This window comes from Molothrus aeneus, chromosome 9 (genome assembly GCF_037042795.1).
Source record: "Molothrus aeneus isolate 106 chromosome 9, BPBGC_Maene_1.0, whole genome shotgun sequence".
Lineage (NCBI taxonomy): Eukaryota > Metazoa > Chordata > Aves > Passeriformes > Icteridae > Molothrus > Molothrus aeneus.
In genome coordinates, this window is record NC_089654.1 from 3,511,698 (window position 1) to 3,530,810 (window position 19,113).

Here is a 19,113-nt window from a genome sequence, read left to right on the forward strand (position 1 = left end):
TGGTCTGGCAGCAGCCTTATATGGAAAAGCAGCTTCCAGTCAGCTTTTAAGCATTTTAGCTTTTTTTGTTAGCATTTTAGCTTTTTTAGCATTTTAGCTTTTTTTGTTTCTTCTCCAGTTGTTGCTTACTCCTGTTTTAGCAAATGTAACACCAGAATCAGGTCCCTTCCTGGGATGAAAACCTGCGAGTTCATCAGCCAAGATGGAGCTTCAGTTTTGGCCTGATTTTGTGTCATTCTTGAAAAAGCTGAATGGTCGGATGCTCTTGGTGGTTCTGGTCATGTCTCTTTTGATTATTGACCTAGTGAAAAAGAGACGACCCAGGAACTTCCCTCCAGGGCCGCAGCTCTTTCCTCTCGTGGGAACCTTTGTGGACTTTAAGCAGCCCCTCCATCTTGCACTGCAGAAGGTAAGAGCTCCATGGACATTTTCCCTACTAACAATATCTTACCCTTCCATGACTCTTATCACCACACTGAGAAGCAGCAAGGGCAGTCTCTGCAGAGCTGAATATATAATAATCACATGAGATAGATGACCCTTCTTGGTTTTATCTCTCACTAGCATCTCCTCTTCCAGGGGAGTGGGATGGTCCAAAGGGAAAGAAATCCATAATGGAGGAAGACCTATATGTTCCTCCTCTTTCTTCCCATCTGACTATGACCATTTCCTTCTGGACCCCAGAAAGGGCTCTGAAGGGCTGGGCCAGGCTGAGGGACAGGTGAAAAGTGCTGTGTGACAACTGAACTGTTTGGAGATCACCTCTGGAAATTGTCCTGTCACTGTCTTTGCTCAGAGGCCAACAATTCACCCCACCACATTTGAAAGAAACATTTAAAATCCTAAGTTATGTCCTGTGGCTTCTTCTGTGTTGCAGAAAGAGTCAATGATCTCTCTGGAAAGGTTTCCACAGCTTTGACTACCACGAGAGACAAAAAGAGAGAGATTTTATACATGCTGAGTATTCCTCTCTGAAAAGGTGGAAGAAGTTCTGACATGCTGTCTGCAAAAATCCTTTCTGGTGACTATTTGTCTCTTGCTTTTGCTTAGCAGGATGACACCAACCTGTCTACCCTGAGTGCTCTCAGGCCACCAGCATGGGTGGCTCCTGAGGGAATCCTTGGGGAAGGCTGAGGCAGTGAGTTTAGGATATTTTGTCGATACACACAGCTATTAAGAAAAATAATCCCATTTATTTACAAGTACACAATGACTGAGACACCCGTTTGGTCCCAGGCTGGTTTCACGAGTCACCACAGCAGTTTGGGGTGACCCTGTGTGTCCTTTCATGTAGATTCATTCTAAGAAGAGGATGAGCTCCCTGACAGAGAGAAGATATGATCCCCGTTTTACCCTTATACATCTCAGAGGAGACACTAATGCCAGCAAAGTCCATGCAAGGAAAATGGCCGCAATTTGGCCATAAATGCAGTCAGGCTTAAAATTAGAAGTACGTGTCCAGCAATAAGCAGTTAGAGCTCCTGTCTAAATGGGAGAGCTGGAGGAGAAACCACACTGCTCTAGACACAAAACTGATGAAAGGAATAATTTGTCATGGTTTGCTCTCAGCAGGAAGAGCCTGAGTGTGGTGACCCAGGTGGTGGGACAGAAAGGGACAGAGGAGATGCCCATCAGTTATGAAGCAACTCACATCCTTGTTACAAGCCAAACTGATGCAAACACCTGCTCAAGCCCAGGTCACACCAGATAACAAATATAAGCAATTCATCTCTCCCACACTACAGCTCTCCAGCCCGTTTTTATGCCTTCTCCAGCCTTCATGGAGTAGCTGAGATTGGATAGGACCTGCATGCTTGGGTTTGGGTTTCTCTGAAGTACCTTTGCTTCAAGCAGGGTTAAATTCAAAGTCAGATTTCCCTGTTCAAGGTCTTGGCCTGGAGAGTTCTGAAAATCCCCATCTTCTTGTTCTCAGAGGACAGTGGACTCTCTTTCAGCTTACGGGTCGGTACGGGAACATCTTCAGCGTGCAGTTTGGAAGTTTGACATTCGTGGTGGTCAACGGGTACCAAATGGTGAGAGAAGCTCTTGTCCACCAGGCTGAAATATTTGCTGACCGGCCAAATATTCCACTCCTCCAAGAAATATTTAGAGGCTTTGGTAAGCACAGCTACCAGGATTTCGGGACAAAATTTTCATCTCTTTGGAATGATAACTGTTAGAGGGAAAGAAACTGGTTGAATTCAACCCTTGTGAGCTGCACCTGTGAAATTTTGCACAGGGGAAGGCAAAAATACCAATAATCTCACAGGGGTATGTTTTAATCTCTGTGAGATTTAGGGATAAGGATGGGCTCAAAACCAGATTTTAATGAAAGAGGAGAAATAAATGCAAGCTGCCCAAAGATCGATACACTTGCAGCTTTTCCCTTTGGTTTTCATTTCTCCTTTACTTTTCCTGCCTGGGTTGCGCACAGCTCCAGAGACGGGGTGCTCCTGCCTGCAGCTCTGCCAACAGCGTGATAGTACTCAGAGTATTTTGGCTTACACCTTTTTTTCCCACGCAAAGTGACAAAGTAGCAGATTAAAGCAAATCCATAAAGCTAGATCTTTAGCATAAGCCAATTACTCTTGAATTTTAATTCCCAGGAAAAGCCATAGCCTTTTCCACATCCACGAGCTTTGTTTGCCTTGGTTTGGGGTTTTTGTCCATGGTGAATGGACATGGTTTCAGAATCCTAACACTCACAAATGACCTAGAGAGAGGATTGTTCACCTGTTTTTTCCACCTACAGGGCTCATATCATCCAACGGGCACATATGGAGACAGCAGAGAAAGTTTGCTTTAGCAACACTGAAAAGCCTTGCTGTAAATTTTGAGGAAAAAGTGCAAGAGGAGAGTCGGTACCTCGTGGAGACAATTGAGGAGGAGAAAGGTGGGGGTTAATGCACAGCACTGTGCTCAGAGCTTCCAGCTAAATGAATGATGAGACGTAAAACTCTTACCCCAGCACAGCTCCAAACGTGCAAAACATTTCTTCAATAGCTCAAATCTCTATCTTACACTTCCAGACTGTGCCTTTTAGCACTTATTTTAGACCTCAGGCCTCCTATTTTAGCTGTTCCTTATTAATATTAAGCAAATATATACGAGGTGGTTATTAAAACATGAGTGTTTACATAGCTAAGGAAGTGTCATGCATTCTGCGAAGGAATCAACACAGCTCTCCTGCTATAAGGCACTTCCACTCAGAGGTTTAGTTAACCTCTGCTTGTCCTTGGTTTTGCAAAGTATTTTAAAACTTGTTTAGTCAGGCTTTCCCTTTGTATCACACACAAATGAAGCGTGTGCCTTGCTCTTTTATGGTCCAGCTTTTAAAAACTGCCAGAGGGATATTAGTAAGAATAATTTGTATGTTGGTACATGGGTGATGTTGCACTTCAGCTTTAAATAGAAGCAGATGGGGTTGAGCTAATTCTATGGAGCTATATATAGTAAACAAGAAAGATCTAAAAAGGAATTCTGAAATTATATACTAAACTTGCTCCATTTTAATTGCTGTTGCACTGAACAGGCCAAATACTCCATGTTGCCAATTGATTATAGTCTTCTATAGTCCTAATCAATAAACTAATTAAGCTGCTGGTTTGGGCCTTTCTTCCCATTAGTAATGACAAATAGTGATCATGTCCATCACTCTAATATCTGAGCACCAGCCCGGTTTAATTACTTTCTTGAAGAGTGGAGAGAGCAGCAGTGCTGAGAGGAGTGCCTTGCATTTCAAAGTGATGCTCAACAGCAGCTCAGGGCTGGACTGGGCTTGTCACTGAGATCAGTCTCTTATCACAGCAAGTGGCTCTCCAGGCTGCCCAAGGAGATGGAGGTCTCTGCTCAGTAGCTCTCTCAGGGAACACAGATGTGACAAGCATCACATCACACTTCACTTTATAAATGGGCTCTGTGGGCCACATGAGCTGTTGCTGGGGTTTACAGGTGGGCACAGAGATCTGCAGCCGTCTCCCCTCTCTCCTCCAGCTCCCTTGATTTCTCCATGGGGGACAACTAAAGCCCAGGGCAATGGTATTTTTGCAGTGTGGCTGTCCTGGGCTCCCTGCCCTGGGAAAAGCTTTGAGGGATCCTCTCCTGAAACTGGCACCAAACACAGGTTGGATTGGGCAAAGTTGACAGCCGTAGCATGGCATGCTGCTTGTTTTCCCTGGAAAATGCTTCAGACCCTGCTTGGGCAGCTCAGTGCTAATGTCACTGCCTGCCAGCAGCCTGGGCTGCACACAGGACGGGATGTCCTGGCCCATAGTGCCCAGGCTCCAGTGGGATGGGGGGTACCCCAGGAGATGGGGTGAAACCTCACACCACCATGGGTGAGAAGAAGGTCTCACTCTGATTCACAGCTGTGGATCTGATAGATAATATGGTTTTGACTGAGACTGAACAGGAAAAACAAATGAAAGCTCTCTTTAGAATCATAGAATCATGGAGAGATTTATGTTGGAAAAGATCCTTAAGCTCATTGAGTCCAAACATTAACCCAGCACTACCGTGTTCACCACTAAACCACAGCCCCAGGTGCCACATCCACCTTTCAAACACTCCAGGAATGGTCACTCCACCACTGCCCTGGGCAGCCCCTTCCAAAGCCTGCCATCCTTTCAAATGAAGACACTTTCCCTCATATCCAGTCAAAATCTCCTCTGGCACAACTTGTGGCTGCTTCCTCTTGTCCTGTCCCTTGTTCCTTGGGAGAAAAGACCAACTCCCACCTGGCCACAACCTCCCTACAGGCAGTTTTCTTTCCTTTTCTTTCCTCCAGGACAGCCCTTTGACCCTCATTACAAAATTAACAGTGCTGTTTCAAACATCATCTGTTCCATAACTTTTGGGAACCGCTTTGACTACCATGACAACCGTTTCCAGGAACTGCTGCACTCCCTGGCTGAAACGTTGCTGCTCATCGGAAGTTTCTGGGGCCAGGTAAAGCCACTTGGATGTTTTTCCAGCTCCAGCTGCATGGAACAGCTCAGAAACTGGGAATTCTAAGGCATTGGTATAATCTACCTTTTCCTGTAGAAAAAGAGCCACGTTTAAAGGAAAATTACCAGGACAATTGTTTTACATTAGATTGGATTTATACACAAAGCAGATCAGGAAAGCAAGGAAATAAGTCAAAATTATTGGGACACATGGAGGAAAAAAAAATACTACAGGATTGTGAAACCAATCTTATGCCTGACATAGCCAAAAAACAACAGGAAAACCTTAAAAGAAGATCTTAAAAGAAAGATCTTAAAAGAAAATCTAAAAGGAAGAAGTACTAACACTGAAAATTCCTATATTTTCCCACACCCATATCCCAACCAGTTTCTTAAATAACTACTATTTATGAAAAAAAATTGAGATTCCAGGTTTAGAAACAAAATAGGTGGATTTGGTGATGCATTTTCTGCATGGCCACACACCATAGTCTGATTTCTGTCCCCTCCGTAGGGACACACTAAGGGGCTCATCTGCCTCCACCTCACCTGTGGCCACCTCACATTAGGGGGCAGCTTTGGCCATTCAGTATTTGAGAACTTTATCAGGAGAAAATATCTGTCCAATTCTTATCTTGTTTGCACTTGTTTACGCCTATGTAAGTAAATTTGTACAAACTGGACAGTTACAGCAAGGCTGATTTTTTTCATGGTAGCAAGCAGAGTTAATCAATTAATTGAGAGTCCCATCCTCTCAACTCTGATATCTGCTCTATTCTAACTCAAAAAATGCTCTTTTGCTCTGTTTGATTTCTTACCAGCTTTATAATGCTTTTCCTTTGATCATGAGATGGTTGCCAGGACCCTTCAGGAAAATCTTCAGGCACTGGGAGAAACTTCAATATTTTGTGAAAGGTGTGATTGCGAAGCACAAGGAGGATTTGGACCAGTCCGAGGCAGGAGATTATATTGACTGCTACCTGAAGGAAATAGAAAAGGTAGGAAGTAAACAACCAAAACCACCTAAAGATTAACCCATAGAATGAGCAGAGAAGATTCAGGGCTATTTTGTCAGGGGAGTTCTTGCCTCACAGTTCTTGCCTTCCCCTCCCTACCTCTGCCACATCAAACTTCAGCAGCAGCAGAAGCCTGATCACTTAGAAACCCACAGATTTTTTTTTTTTTTTCATTTGAAAGGATTTACACTTTGTCTTTCTCCCTTTTTCGTTCTGTCACATGGCGTAGGAGGACTCTCAGGGAACATGTTCATGTTTCTGTGAGCACTCGCACGCCTGTGTTTGCTATTGTGAAACTTGACATTTAAAAATGCTACCTGCTTTCAAGAGCCACTCTACAGCAACCAGGGTGTCTGTCAAAACAGTCCATAGGGCTTGAAATCCAGTGAAAGGCTGGAAATTTCCAAGCTCAGGTGTAGATAATAAAGGAGCAGTAGGACTTCAGTTACACACAGGTGATTTTGGATTGGGTTTTAAAAGCATCCCCTCCAGAGTAAGAGCTTTCATTGCCATGTTTTTCCTCCAAGTTTAAGGGTGATACCAGCTCCTATTTCCATGAGGAAAACCTGCTGTGCTCCACCTTGGACCTGTTCTTAACTGGGACAGAGACAACGGCGACCGCCATCCGCTGGGCTCTGCTCTACATGGCCGCGTACCCCCACATTCAGGGTAGGGCCACTCAGGGGTCCTTTGCTTAGCCCAAAACTCAGGGAACAGAGTTATCCCAGCTCTGCCACATCTTGGATATGCCTGTGCCCCACGTATCCTCTTGGGAACCTTTTGAAGACAAGTCTTAGGAGAAGCTATTGAGGGAACTGGGAGTGTTTAGCCCAGAAAAAAGGAGGCTTGGGGGGACCTTCTCATGCTGTACAACTCCCTGAAAGGAGGGTACAATCAGGTGGGGGTCAGTCTCTTCTCCCAAGGAACAAGTGACAGGACAAGGGGAAGTGGCCTCAGGTTGAGCCAGGAGAGGTTTAGGTTGGATATTAAGGAAAATTTCTTCACTGAAAAAGTTGTCCAGCCCTGGAACAGTCTGCCATGGGGAGTGGTGCAATCACCCTGGAAGTGCTCAAAAGGAGTGAGGATGTGGCACTGTGGTGGCCTGGCAGTGCTGGCTTAATGGTTGGACTTGATCATTTAAGAGGGCTTCTCCAACCCTAAAAATTCTATGAAGAGGGATATTTTTAATTTTTTTTTTGCTCCCTGTAGAGAAAGTGCAGCAGGAGATCGACGCCGTGGTTGGGCAGTGCCAGCAGCCCTCGATGGCTGACAAGGAGAAGATGCCCTACACCAGCGCCGTGCTGAGCGAGGTCCTGCGCATGGGCAACGTGGTGCCCCTGGGGGTGCCGCGCATGGCCACCAGTGACACCACCCTGGCCGGCTTCCACCTGCCCAAAGTGCGTGGGGACCACCGGCCTTCATCCCTCTGGCCTTCATCCCATCAGTTTTCATCCCTCCGGCCTTCATCCCACCAGTCTTCGTCCCACCAGCTTTCACTCCACCAGTCTTCATCCTGCCAGCCTTCATCCCAACAGCCTTTGTCCCACCAGAGCAGGGTCTTCACAGCCCAAGCCCCAAATCTCACCTGGAGGGGAACCAGTCAGCAGGATCTTACAGAAATATCACAATTATTTAGAAAATACAAGCCCTCTTGATGGATTCTGTGGGGCTGTTATGGATCTCATCTCCTTACAGAGGAGAATTGTGAGATCCTCATGGTGTTGGCTGTCATTGATCATTTTAAAAGGTTTATGCTTTAAATTTTGTAAAAGACACCCTCAACATGTTATGGGAATAGAGGAAACATAGGAAAGCAAACAGTTTGGGTTTGTTAATTCTACACAATATTAATAATCATCTATTCAAAGTAGCACTTGATGAAAGACAGGTAATGAGTACTGTTTCACACACACTGTTCTGCAATTACAAAAGCAAATATGGGATTTATATATAACTGGTCTCTTCCCTCTATATGACTGGTTGCACTGAGGCAAATTTTAAAAATTCAGGCATGTGCCTCCACATTGATTAGAATATTTCTCTTGCTGATGGAGAATGTGGAGATAAACCAGATTGGTTTTATTTTTTTCCTAAAAAAACACATTTTAAAAAATCAATTGAAAATTACTTGATTAAATTGCTTCAAGGTCCTATGGAAATGCAATGCTACCAATTTAAAGTTGGTTTGCATTACCATCACCTGTTACTGCAGCTCAGGATCCCGATCAACACAAGTGAACAATCCTGCAGGCTTTCACCCTAATTATGTAGCTTAGGGGGGGAAAAAGGCCCGTTTTGCCCTTAAAACAGTGTAGTTTACAGAGCTAATAATAACCCAGTCTGACAACATTTCGACTCCTCTCCACCTCTCGCAGGGCACCACCCTGATGACCAGCCTGACTTCGATAATGTTCGACAAAAACGTGTGGGAGACCCCCGACTCCTTTAATCCTGAACATTTCCTGGAAAACGGCCAGTACAGGAGGCGGGAGGCTTTTCTGCCCTTCTCTGCAGGTAGGGTGATGGATGCAGAGCTGGCTTTTCTTTTTGCAAGGCTTTTATTTCTTCCCCAAGACACTGCTTTTAGAGTAGGGGGTACTGCTCCTGTTCAGCTTCCAGCCCATCCCCACACTGAAAATCCCAGTCACAGTTAATAGAGGCTGCTCGGGGCGGGGAGGAAATAAATTTGTTACTGTGAGAAAAAAAAAAAAAAAAAAAAAAAAAAAAAAAGGCTTTTTCTTCTTGCAGAAGTTACATAACTGGGTTGTTCAGACAGTTTCCGCTCCTCGCCTCTCAGAACAGGCGCAGTTTGCTCGGCAGTAAACTTCTGGGGAAGCTTTGAGCAGATTGTGTGGGTGAACATTGCCACCTAACCTTTCCAGAAAGAAAAGCCGCTGCAGCCGGTGCGAGGCGGCGCGGCCCGGAGGAGCGTCGGAGCTGGCTGGGGCTCGCTCGGCACTCTGTCGGGTTCTTTGTGCTCCTTTTCCAGGCAAGAGGGCTTGTCCCGGGGAGCAGCTCGCCAGGACCGAGCTCTTCATCTTCTTCGTGGCCCTGCTGCAGAAGTTCAGCTTCCAGGCCCCAGCAGAGGCCGCGCTGTCCTTCGCCTTCACGCTCAGCCTCACGCGCTGCCCCAAACCCTTCCAGCTCCGCGCCGTGCCCCGGCACTGAGCCGGGCCTGGGGCTGCCCCACAGCCCCCTCAGCCTCACAAACTGGGAAATCCCCTTCTCCTGACCACCCACCCCAGAGATTTTGGGCTGAAATGATGGGCCCTGGAGGTCCAGCACCCGCTGGTTTCCGGGTGGCAGGGGAAAGGCACAAGGGCCCCATCCTGCCCGCTGCAGCAAACACAACCCTTGTGGCTCTTCCCTTCACCTCATTTCTGCTCCCTGCTACCAGTCTGACAAAATGCATGGATTTAAAAGCCTTATTCACTAATTCCCACTGTCAGGAATTCCCAGAAAGGTTTCTGCCAGCTGCAAAAGCATGGTTTGATGTTGACTTTTCCATGGGGAGCATGTCCATCACCCAGAGACCACTTAGCAGCCCCTAATGCTGCAGCACCCAAATAGCCAAGGGCTCCTGAGGTGTCCCTGCTCAGAGCAAGCTGCTGGCCTTGGACACAAGCTCTGGACTCAAGACTCAGCATCAATTTGGGTTTTCAGGTGGCCACAGCCAATCCTGAGCCTCAGGGGAGCTTGGCCTCAGAGTGGTGGACATTCCCTACAGCACCACATTGCTGCTGTGTGATGGAAATCACAGAATCAAGGAATAGTTTGGCTTGAAAGGGACCTTAAAGACCAACCCCTCTGCCATGGTCAGGGACACCTTCCACAAAATCAGGTTGCTCCAAGCCCTGTCCAACCTGGCCTTGGATACTTCCAGGGATAAAAAATATCTAAAATATAAAATAGATCTCTGCAGCAGCAGCAGCAAGCATTGTTTTGGATCTCAAAGAGTACATGGGAATTTTAATTACGAGGCTACAGGGGAGTAGAATCTGCTTCTACCAAAGCCCAACCCAAGTGGGATGGCACAAGGAGCTGTTCCTGCTCTTTGTGCCATCCCACAAAGAGCTTGCTTCCCACTTCTCACCTGCTTCCAGCAGGTCTGGAAGCGCTATAAAAATGTGATATAGCAATTTTATATTAGAAAAGCAAAAGGTTTGTGCTAGTAAAATACAAATCAGAAAAGCTGCAACAAAATAATCCCCTGGGGTTGTTGGGGAGCAGTTCACCTGAAGCACAGCAGAAAGGGAACAGCAGAGTTGGAAGGGTCATGCCCGTGGCGGCTCAGTGGTGGCCCTCAGGAAGGAAGTGTTGGAACAGTGGTTTTGTGGTGGGAAGTCACAAGTTCAGCACTTCCCCTCTGCTTCTGGCAAAGATTTGTGTCTCTGTGACCAGCAAGGACGTAGCGGGGGGACGAGGTAGCAGCTGGGACAGGGCACCCTGCACTATGGACACAGCTTCTGCCAGGCCTCTTTGGAGTTAAGAGTTAATTAAATATGCAACTTGTAGAGAATTTTTCCATTTATGTGACCATTTGTGCTTAAAAATGCTGTCTCCTGTGTGCTTCAGTTTGGACTATAGTCACAGCAAAGATTCTTCTTCTTGGTTTTGTTGGTTTTTTGCTTCTTACCTTTCATAAGTGACTTTTCTGTGGGTACCCACGTAGGATATGGAATAGTTAACAGGAAAAGAGGATTACATTGAGTTTCATTTGCACTGGTTTTCTCCTCTGTCCCCGGCAGTAGCAGCTTTGCTGCGGTACAAAGCAATCCCTGTGCAGTGGCAGATTTATGCCACAGGGGAGAGTCCTCTGCACATCACATCCCTGCCATGCCGGGCACACGGGGATTCTGTCACATAGCTGTCCTTCCGACTGATCACTTTAATCCTATTGCGTTTTTAATTATTGTTTCAGTCACGGGCTCCCATGTTGTGTTTTTGTCTTTGTAAAAGAGAAAACATAAAAGATACAAGGACTCTTTTCACCTATGAAGTCTTCAACGCCACTCAGGACTAGGCACTGGTTTCTCTCCATTTTTGTTTTCCTTCTGCTGTAGGTCTGACCTCTGGCTTATGGCTGCAGCTTGTATTATTTGCACTGGTTTAGCAAATAAATATTGATCTCTTCTCTCTTTCAGTTCCAACTTGTGTTTCTTCTTTGGAGTTTCCTCCCCTACTCCTGGAGAGAATAAATGATTGAAGTGATCTTTTCTTTTCCTTTAATTAAATGTAATGATGCCATACCTTAAAGGCAGGAGGCATGAACTTGTTTAATTTTCAAGTGGATCCTCTCATGTCACTGCTGGTGAACACATGCATCTCCAGAGGCTCATGCCTAAGTGTGCTTAAAAACCAGAGATTAAAAGAGATATTCTCAAAAACAGGCCTCTCCCCTTAAAATTCCACAGTAAAACAGACATTTGACTTTTCCAGCTTCCCAAGTGTAAGGTTATGGAGAACATGGGTATGGCATCACAACAGTGGCTCTGCTGCTTTGTCATCAGCACTGGACAATCCCAACAGCCACAACTGATGGCCCCAAAAGAGAGAAAAGGCACCCAAAACATCCCCCAGAGCAAGAGGAGGCAGCTGATGACTGCAAGAGGCTGTGACAGAGCCACATGGTGCAGGGGCAAAGTGCTGCTGCTCCCTGCTTCTTTCACAGTAAAACACAACAAACACATCAAAGTTCCACAATGTCCATGTGCATGAACACCACCCTAACCCAGAGCTGCTCCTGGGTGGGAAAATGCAGCACATTCTGCTGTCAGCTCCCACCAAAGGGCACCAGCCTGCAGAGCTGGGCATCTGCATTGGCTTCTCACCACCTTCATCAGCTCTGTGGGGCTTTGGGAGCAGCTTCCCCGTGGGCTGTGACCCAAAGGACAAGGCAGGTGGGAAGGGGTGTCTGGAGAGCTCAGGGCATGGCCAGAGCCAGCTGCTCTGCCTGCGCTGCTCTGGTGGAGATCAGAAAATGTTGATGCTCAGGAAGCGCCGAGTTCCGGGACAGCTGTTCACTCCCAGCCCACGTCACCCAGACACACGGAAACACAAAACTCAGTCAGATGGGTTGGGAAAGGTTGTGCAACCTTATCTCGGGCGTCCTCTGAGACCTGGGGCTTGGCCCGGGACTCTTCATAGCAGGAAGCGAGCTGCTGTAAACAAGGAAAGCGCGAGGCTCTCCGAGCAGCTGGAGACTCCCTGAGAAGCTGAAACTGGGACGTAGCGCGGTGAGGACACCTGGGAAGGAGGGAGCAGGGTCATCCTGGGAGATGGGTTTGTGGGAGCTGCATGCCTGAACTGCCAGGTTTTAATCTCAATCCCACTAAGCTCATTTCTGTCCTTTAGACAAGGGCATGGAGCACTGGGGTTTAGTAAAGTACTGAGGGGAGTCTGGAGGGGAAGGAGGAAGCTGGGGGTGTTCTGGTTCATGGTGGGTTTGTTTTAAATCAGATGAGAGGCAATATTTCAGTTTAATCAAGAAGGGGTTTAATCCTGTGTGAAAGCTGGGAAAGCATGAGTCTGAATGTAGCCCCAAGAGCAGGCTGCAAAAGCCACTCCTTGCTGTCCTGTGTTTGCACCCACAGCTGTGCCAGCACATCACCCATCTCCCCCGGCCCTGGGGGCCTCAGTGGTGCCCTGTGAGCTCAACCTGCCTGACCTGCTGTGGGACACGTCCCTGCCGACCCCCAGCATCCAGCCATGCTGCAGTTCCTCTGGGACAGCCTCTCCCTCCAGACATTCCTCATCTTTCTCTTCATCTTCCTGCTCATCGCAGACTACATGAAAAACAGAAATCCAAAGAATTTCCCTCCCAGCCCCCTCCGCCTGCCCTTTTTGGGGCACCTCTACCTCGTAGATTTCAAAGATCCTGTGGGCGCAGTGCAGAGGGTACGTAGGTGGTGAGCAGCATGGGGAAGGGATGGAGGGATTGCAGATACACATCCCCAGGCATGCAGGGAAAGGGATAACCCAAACCCCACAGGTAGTGGAGGCAGGCAGGAGGTTTGCCCTCATCGGTGACATTTACCTGAGTACAAGCAGGGTGACAAGTGCCGAGTGATTCCATGGGCAAAGGTCACAGCATGATCCCACAGGTGCAGTCACGGATATACAAACCCAACAGGTCTGAGTGGGGGCTGGAATGGGGTGGAACAAAAACTGGAAAAACATAGGACCCAAAAATCAAACCTGGTGAGGTTTGCTTGATTTATGGCCAATTAACATAATCCCAATCACTGATTTAGGAAAAGAGGAAAAAAAAACCTGCCCTCAGGCAGAGTGCACACATTCTGTCTCCCCTCCCACTCTTCCTTTATTTTTACCCATGTCCCCTGACAGGGGTGTCCTGGTCTCACCGGGAACATCCATTGCAAATGAAAACCCCTTTTGTTTATGTCCCCTCCCAGCTAGTTAAAAGATATGGTGACATCTTTGGCATGCACATGGGCGGCATCAAGTTTGTGATGGTAACTGGGATGCGCTTGGTGAAGGAAGTGCTCGTAAACCAAGGGGACAAGTTCCTGGACCGCCCTGACCTTCCTGTCGATGAGGGGATCTTCAAGAAGATTGGTGAGTTACCCCTCAAGACATGCCCCAGCTGTAAGGTCCAAGCCTCGACCCTGCAGAGGTCTGAGTCAGCTGGAGACAAGGCAGAGCCCTGGAGCTTTTCTCCCTCAGTGGGAGATTGGCCTTGGCTCACAGGGGTGTTCCTGTGTTCCTGCCAGGACTGATCTCCTCCAATGGGCACCTGTGGAAGGCACAGAGGAGGTTCACCCTGACCACACTCCGGAACTTCGGCCTGGGGAAGAGGAGCCTGGAGGAGCGCATCCAGGAGGAGTGCCGATACCTCACGGATGTGTTTAGGGATGAGCAGGGTGAGTGCATCCAGGAGGAGTGCCGATACCTCATGGATGTGTTTAGGGATGAGCAGGGTGAGTGCATCCAGGAGGAGTGCCGATACCTCATGGATGTGTTTAGGGATGAGCAGGGTGAGTGCCATGGCCCTCAGCAGCTGTGAGGGCAGGAATTGGTGGGGCCTGTAATAATGTCACTGCATGCTGAAAAATACCACACCTTGCAAGCAATGCTTCAACACTGCCAGCATCCCTGCTCCTTCCTACAGGTGCTTTGCCTTCCAACTGGCTGGGGAATGCAGCCAGGCAACACCCACAGCATTATTCACAGCCCACCTTCAATCTATTCCTCTCTGGGAAATACTGTGTGTGCATAAATGCTGATGTTTCCAATGAATTCAAATGACATCCTGCAGACCTTGTTTTCAGAAGTAAACAAACATCTCCATAAGCTGATTGAACTGGGACCACTGGGCTTGCTCTGCCAAGCTTGGCCAGCTCATGGGGTCAGCCGGGCACCCCAGGAAAGCACTGACATAGGACAGTGCCCATTAGGGGCCACTCATTTCATTCATATTTCTTGACTACTTTACCTCTGACGTGTTTTCTTCTTTTCTGAGAAGAATGGAAGAGAACTGATCTTTCTCTTCTCCAGGGAATCCTTTCAACCCTCAGTTGAAAATCACTAATGCTGTTGCAAATGTCATCTGCTCCCTCATCTTTGGCAATCGGTTTGACTACCACGATGATGATTTCCAAAGACTGCTGAAGCTGATGAATGAAATGACTGCTCTCCATGGGGCTGTCTCAACCCAGGTACAGCCCTCCTGCCACCAACTCAGGGCATAGTTTCTTCTCTGGAGTCAATCTTAAAGTCACAGTGTTGTCATCACCTGTCATTCCCTGTTCCTTTACACAGGGTAGATCTGCCTGTCATTTCTTTCTACCTTCTGTTTAAGTTGTGCCATTCTCACACTGCTCTCTCTCATCCAAAATCACTTTTCCTGCCCACTGATTGCCAACCTGCCTGCTGAAATAGTGGGTAACACACAAGTTACCCCATAATGAGAATTCTGCTCTCCTGGAGCTGAGCTGTTTCCACCAGGTCCAGAAATTCAGCAAGAGCAATCGCAGGCTGAAGTCTTGATGTCAGAAAAGTTTTTAAAGTCCTTTATTCAACTTGCCTTTCTCCTTTTGTATTCAAAGCTGTACAACAATTTCCCATCTATAATGAAGTATTTACCTGGAGCCCACCAAACAATTTTTAAATACTGGAAGGTTTTGGAAAATTTTATGCAAGAGCAGATCAACAAACACAAGGAGGACTGGAACCCCTCAGAGAGCCGGGACTACATCGACAGCTACCTGCTGGAGATCTCCAAGGTCAGCAATGGGGAGAAAACCCTCCTGGAGTGGGGCTGAGAAACCAGAAGGGATGGGAAACGAGCCCAGATTCTCTGAGCTGCCTGTGTAGCCTTTTATGAGCTCAGGACAGACATCAGGTTCAAGCCACTCATCAGCAGGATGGGGATGCGAGGGGTCAGCAGCATCTGCTGAAATCCTTGGGGTGGTCTGGACCAAGCCGGGTGCCAGGACACCCTCACTGTTCCTGTGGCACTAACACTCCTTCTCCTGAAGGACCACAACAGTGGCACCTTCCAGGAGGAGCACCTCATGGCCTGCTCACTTGACCTCATGTTTGCTGGGACTGAGACCACGTCCTCAACGCTCCGATGGGCTTTGCTGTTTATGGCCATACATCCAGAAATTCAAGGTACAATTTACAAAAACATATTTTGCCTTGCTCTTATCCCTCAAAGCTTTGTGAGAGACCAGTTGGGAGCGTCCCCACACTCACATAAGAGGTCCCTTGGTAGACCCTTACAGCAATACCCTTGTGTTGTTCCAAGGGTTTTTCCCTGGGCTCATTCCTGCTCTTTCCCAGCCCGGGTGCAAGCCGAGATCGATGCGGTCATTGGCCAGGCACGGTCACCAGCCCTGGAGGACAGGAACAAGCTGCACTACACCAACGCTGTCATCCATGAAGTGCAGAGGAAAGGCAACGTTATCCCTTTCAACGTGCCAAGAATGGCATCAGAGGACACCTACGTGGATGGCTACTACATCCCAAAGGTAAACTCCAGAGTGCTGGCTCTCCAGGGACACTCCCAGCTCCCCAGGCACGGTGCCAGGCCAGCTCCCTCCTGTGCAGACACTGTCCCTGCCCTGTCCAGAGTTCACTCCTGCTGAACATGGATTTTTCCATCCAACGTTCTCCAGCTCCCTGAGTAGTGCCCCACCCCACACATGCCTTCGAGGCACAGGTCCCAGCTCCCAGCTCTTACAGGGACTTTAGCCCAAGATTACAACAGATAAAAATGATGCTGATGAGGGAAAATGCAGTTACATAACTGCACTTCCAAACAGACAAGAAGTAGAAAATCTGGGCTTGCAGTGGGATGTTGCACAAATAATTTCAGTAGAATTTGACTAAGGATGTTCTTCATGGAGAGGAGACTGGAAGATAAAACTGCCCCTCTTGCTGGCAGTGCCAGAGAAGTGTGATTTATTTTTCTTTTTTCCTCTTAGGGCACTATTATAACGACAAATTTAACCTCTCTGCTGTTTGACAAGAATGAGTGGAAAACCCCTGATAGTTTTAACCCTGAGCACTTTCTGAAGGATGGGAAGTTCTGGAAAAATGAGTATTTTCTACCATTTTCTACGGGTAAGATTTGCTGAATTATGGTCCACGTGGGCTTGAGTTTCCAACTGCAGGGTGGAGACAGGGAGGAAAACAGCAATGGAAAGGGCAGATGCACCCTGGAGGTGCTGATCAAAATGCTCCCATTGCCTCCCCAAAGCACCACAACCACACTTGGAGCCCTTTGTCTTTCACATGCACAGAAGAGAAATGAGGAGGAATAAAAAAACATGTAAATTCCAGAGAACTTAGGAACAACTTCACTGAGGCCATTGCTCTGCTTCCACATGGCTGAGCTCGCCAGGGGCCTGGTGAGCTCAGCCCCAGGAACCCTGGGGAACCCTCACCAGCAGCTTCCATGGGGAAATTGCTTTCAGCACCTGCTTTTACACCAGCACCACACATCTCTGGTAGCTCTCTTAGGTGAGCTGTCCCAGCATGGGCACATCCAGGTCATGTGTGTGTGTAAAGTCATGCAGTCTGGGGGGAAGACCATGCTGTAATGCCAAAGTATTATTGGGAAGCTTGGTTTGGATTGAAAAACTCACCCAGGAATGGGGTAGCACAGCTGGACCACAGTCCTAAGGGCAGGCAGAAGCATTTTCAGCAGCAAAAGCACACTCTGAGGATGCTGTGGGTTCTGTCTCCACAGGGAAGCGTGCCTGCCTGGGAGAGCTGCTGGCCCGCTCCGAGCTCTTCCTCTTCTTCACCTCCCTGCTCCAGAAATTCACCTTCCAGGCACCCCCAGGCACCACACTCAGCCCCCAGCCCATGATGGGCATCGCAATGGCCCCACAGCCCTACAAGATCTGTGCTGTGCCTCGCTAGGGGAGCCTGGGCCACCATCCTCACATGGAGAATCCTTTGTCAGGGCTGCTGAAAACAAGCCCTTGACAGCTCTAGTGGGAGGCTAGGTGGTTTATTTCTTTCAAAGCAATTGTAAAATCTTTTCACAATTAGACCTTGCACTCTGTATCCCATGATGGTGTGATCATGGGATCAGCCTAGGAGCTTCCAGGGCATTATTAGGCTTGCCCTATGGCACTGTAAATTAATGAGGGGCTTGGGGATTCCCTAATTTGGTGATGGATGGCCATGGTTCACCTTGGCAAAATGAGAGCCACTAGAGACTGCACTGTGGAGCCTCCCACTATGGCTGGGTACAGTGGGAGAGCAATACCAGCCTTTGTTTTATAACATTAACACATTAATTAATTTGACATTTCCTTAATATGTACTTATCTAAAAAACAGTCACTCTCTAAAACTTGTCTCATACATAATAAATCTGTATCAAAGCATTTTTGTCATGAAGTGTTCTGCCAAGTGAAGACCAGCACAGGCCGTGTCCAGCAGGGGCTGTAGGCTTTGGCCATGCCCTGTGTCTCTGTCCCTGCACTGAAGGAGGTTGGCACTGTAAAAGCAAAGGCAACTCCTACAGAAGTATGGAAAAAATGATCCTGGCAGCACAGCTAGAATTACAATATGCAAAATCCTCTGTTTACCTGCCCAGCATCATGGAGTGGCTGCTGTGTCCAAGGGCAGAGGGGTGAGCTCCAGTTCAGCTGCACTCAACAGTCTGAGGAGGAAAAGGGTGCCTTGGGAAATAACAGCAGCAAGTTACTATTTTGAACCATCATCTACACAATGAAACAGTCCCAAGATTGGCAGCCAATGGTTAACACCAGTAGGCACTGAACTGGGAAACAGCTGCACCCCAAGGAGCCTGTTGAGACCTCCAGGCAGAAGCTGCAGCTCCCAGGAGCAGGATGGGAAATCAGGAAATCAGCACAGCACCAGGAACACACACCTCCAGCTCCTGCTCTCCTGCTGAGGAAATGAGCAGAAAGCAATCTTCTCCTTTTTTCAATTTTCCCTGGAGTACGACTCACCTCTTCCTAGAGGAAGCAAATTCCTCCCAGGTGAACGCAGCTTCTGGCACAGCTCCTTCAGCACTGGCTGGGTGGGGGTTCTGCCACCTCCTCTGATTTTCTGTGCCAGTGGAAACAAGAGTTTGGGCTGAGATACTGTTCCTGGTATTGAGGCTGTTTCACAGACCCGGTAAGGTGGAGAAATGAGGACACATGGTGGGACACAAACCAGTCCATTTATTAAATGCTGATTTGTCTCATCCCACTCCTAGGATGAGAACAGGTTCTCATCTCTCTCCTAGGGAGAACCTGGTCCGCCCCAGCTCTACACTCCCGCTCTCCTCATGCTAGCTGCCCTCCAACCTGCTGCTGGCATGGGCTCCTACACCTCCTGTTTCCAGCAGAAACAAGAAAGTAAATTGACTTTCTAGACCTGATCTCCTTTCTTTTCATTCTCTGAGAGAAAGGGAAGGCTGCAAGTGGGCTGCATGCCTGGAATTGACTGGGGAACAGTGGTAAGTTTCTGCTGCGTGAGCAACTCCCAAAACAATTCCGGTGCACAGGTGTCATCTGACTGTTTTGTGGTACTTTTTCCCCCCAGTGCTTTGCTCAGATTCCCATTTCCTTTCCCAAACTGCTGCTCTATCCAAAAGTTTCCTCCATAGACCTCTGCTCAGTTAAACTGCAAAAGAAGAATGCATTTCACAGGTTTCTT

The 19,113-nt window shown here is 47.9% G+C and overlaps 2 protein-coding genes across 2 annotated transcripts; both read left to right on the top strand.

Moving 5' to 3' along the window:
• Positions 1-202: 202 nt before the first annotated feature.
• On the top strand, positions 203-9,130 carry LOC136559953 (cytochrome P450 2J2-like). Its single transcript, XM_066555515.1, has 9 exons — positions 203-409; positions 1,956-2,118; positions 2,753-2,893; positions 4,787-4,947; positions 5,768-5,944; positions 6,490-6,631; positions 7,172-7,359; positions 8,338-8,476; positions 8,952-9,130. Exons 1-9 carry the CDS (start codon positions 203-205, stop codon positions 9,128-9,130), a joined length of 1,497 nt encoding a protein of 498 aa, XP_066411612.1.
• Positions 9,131-12,058: 2,928 nt separating this feature from the next.
• On the top strand, positions 12,059-17,819 carry LOC136560388 (cytochrome P450 2J2-like). The gene is made up of 10 exons (XM_066556180.1): positions 12,059-12,198; positions 12,556-12,859; positions 13,378-13,540; positions 13,696-13,845; positions 14,480-14,640; positions 15,031-15,207; positions 15,463-15,598; positions 15,770-15,957; positions 16,414-16,552; positions 17,181-17,819. Exons 2-10 carry the CDS (start codon positions 12,671-12,673, stop codon positions 17,354-17,356), a joined length of 1,479 nt encoding a protein of 492 aa, XP_066412277.1. The 5' UTR covers positions 12,059-12,198; positions 12,556-12,670; the 3' UTR covers positions 17,357-17,819.
• Positions 17,820-19,113: the final 1,294 nt, after the last annotated feature.

What these genes read in the sequence shown, in the direction of transcription:
- LOC136559953 (XM_066555515.1), top strand. Translation starts at nt 203, where the DNA reads ATGGAGCTTCAGTTTTGGCCTGATTTTGTGTCATTCTTGAAAAAGCTG. An exon ending in TCGGAAGTTTCTGGGGCCAG is followed by an intron (nt 4,948 to 5,767) that starts GTAAAGCCACTT and finishes ATTTCTTACCAG; the next exon opens with CTTTATAATGCTTTTCCTTT. An exon ending in TTTTCTGCCCTTCTCTGCAG is followed by an intron (nt 8,477 to 8,951) that starts GTAGGGTGATGG and finishes CTCCTTTTCCAG; the next exon opens with GCAAGAGGGCTTGTCCCGGG.
- LOC136560388 (XM_066556180.1), top strand. Translation starts at nt 12,671, where the DNA reads ATGCTGCAGTTCCTCTGGGACAGCCTCTCCCTCCAGACATTCCTCATC. An exon ending in GGGGATCTTCAAGAAGATTG is followed by an intron (nt 13,541 to 13,695) that starts GTGAGTTACCCC and finishes TGTTCCTGCCAG; the next exon opens with GACTGATCTCCTCCAATGGG. An exon ending in ATGGCTACTACATCCCAAAG is followed by an intron (nt 15,958 to 16,413) that starts GTAAACTCCAGA and finishes TTTTCCTCTTAG; the next exon opens with GGCACTATTATAACGACAAA.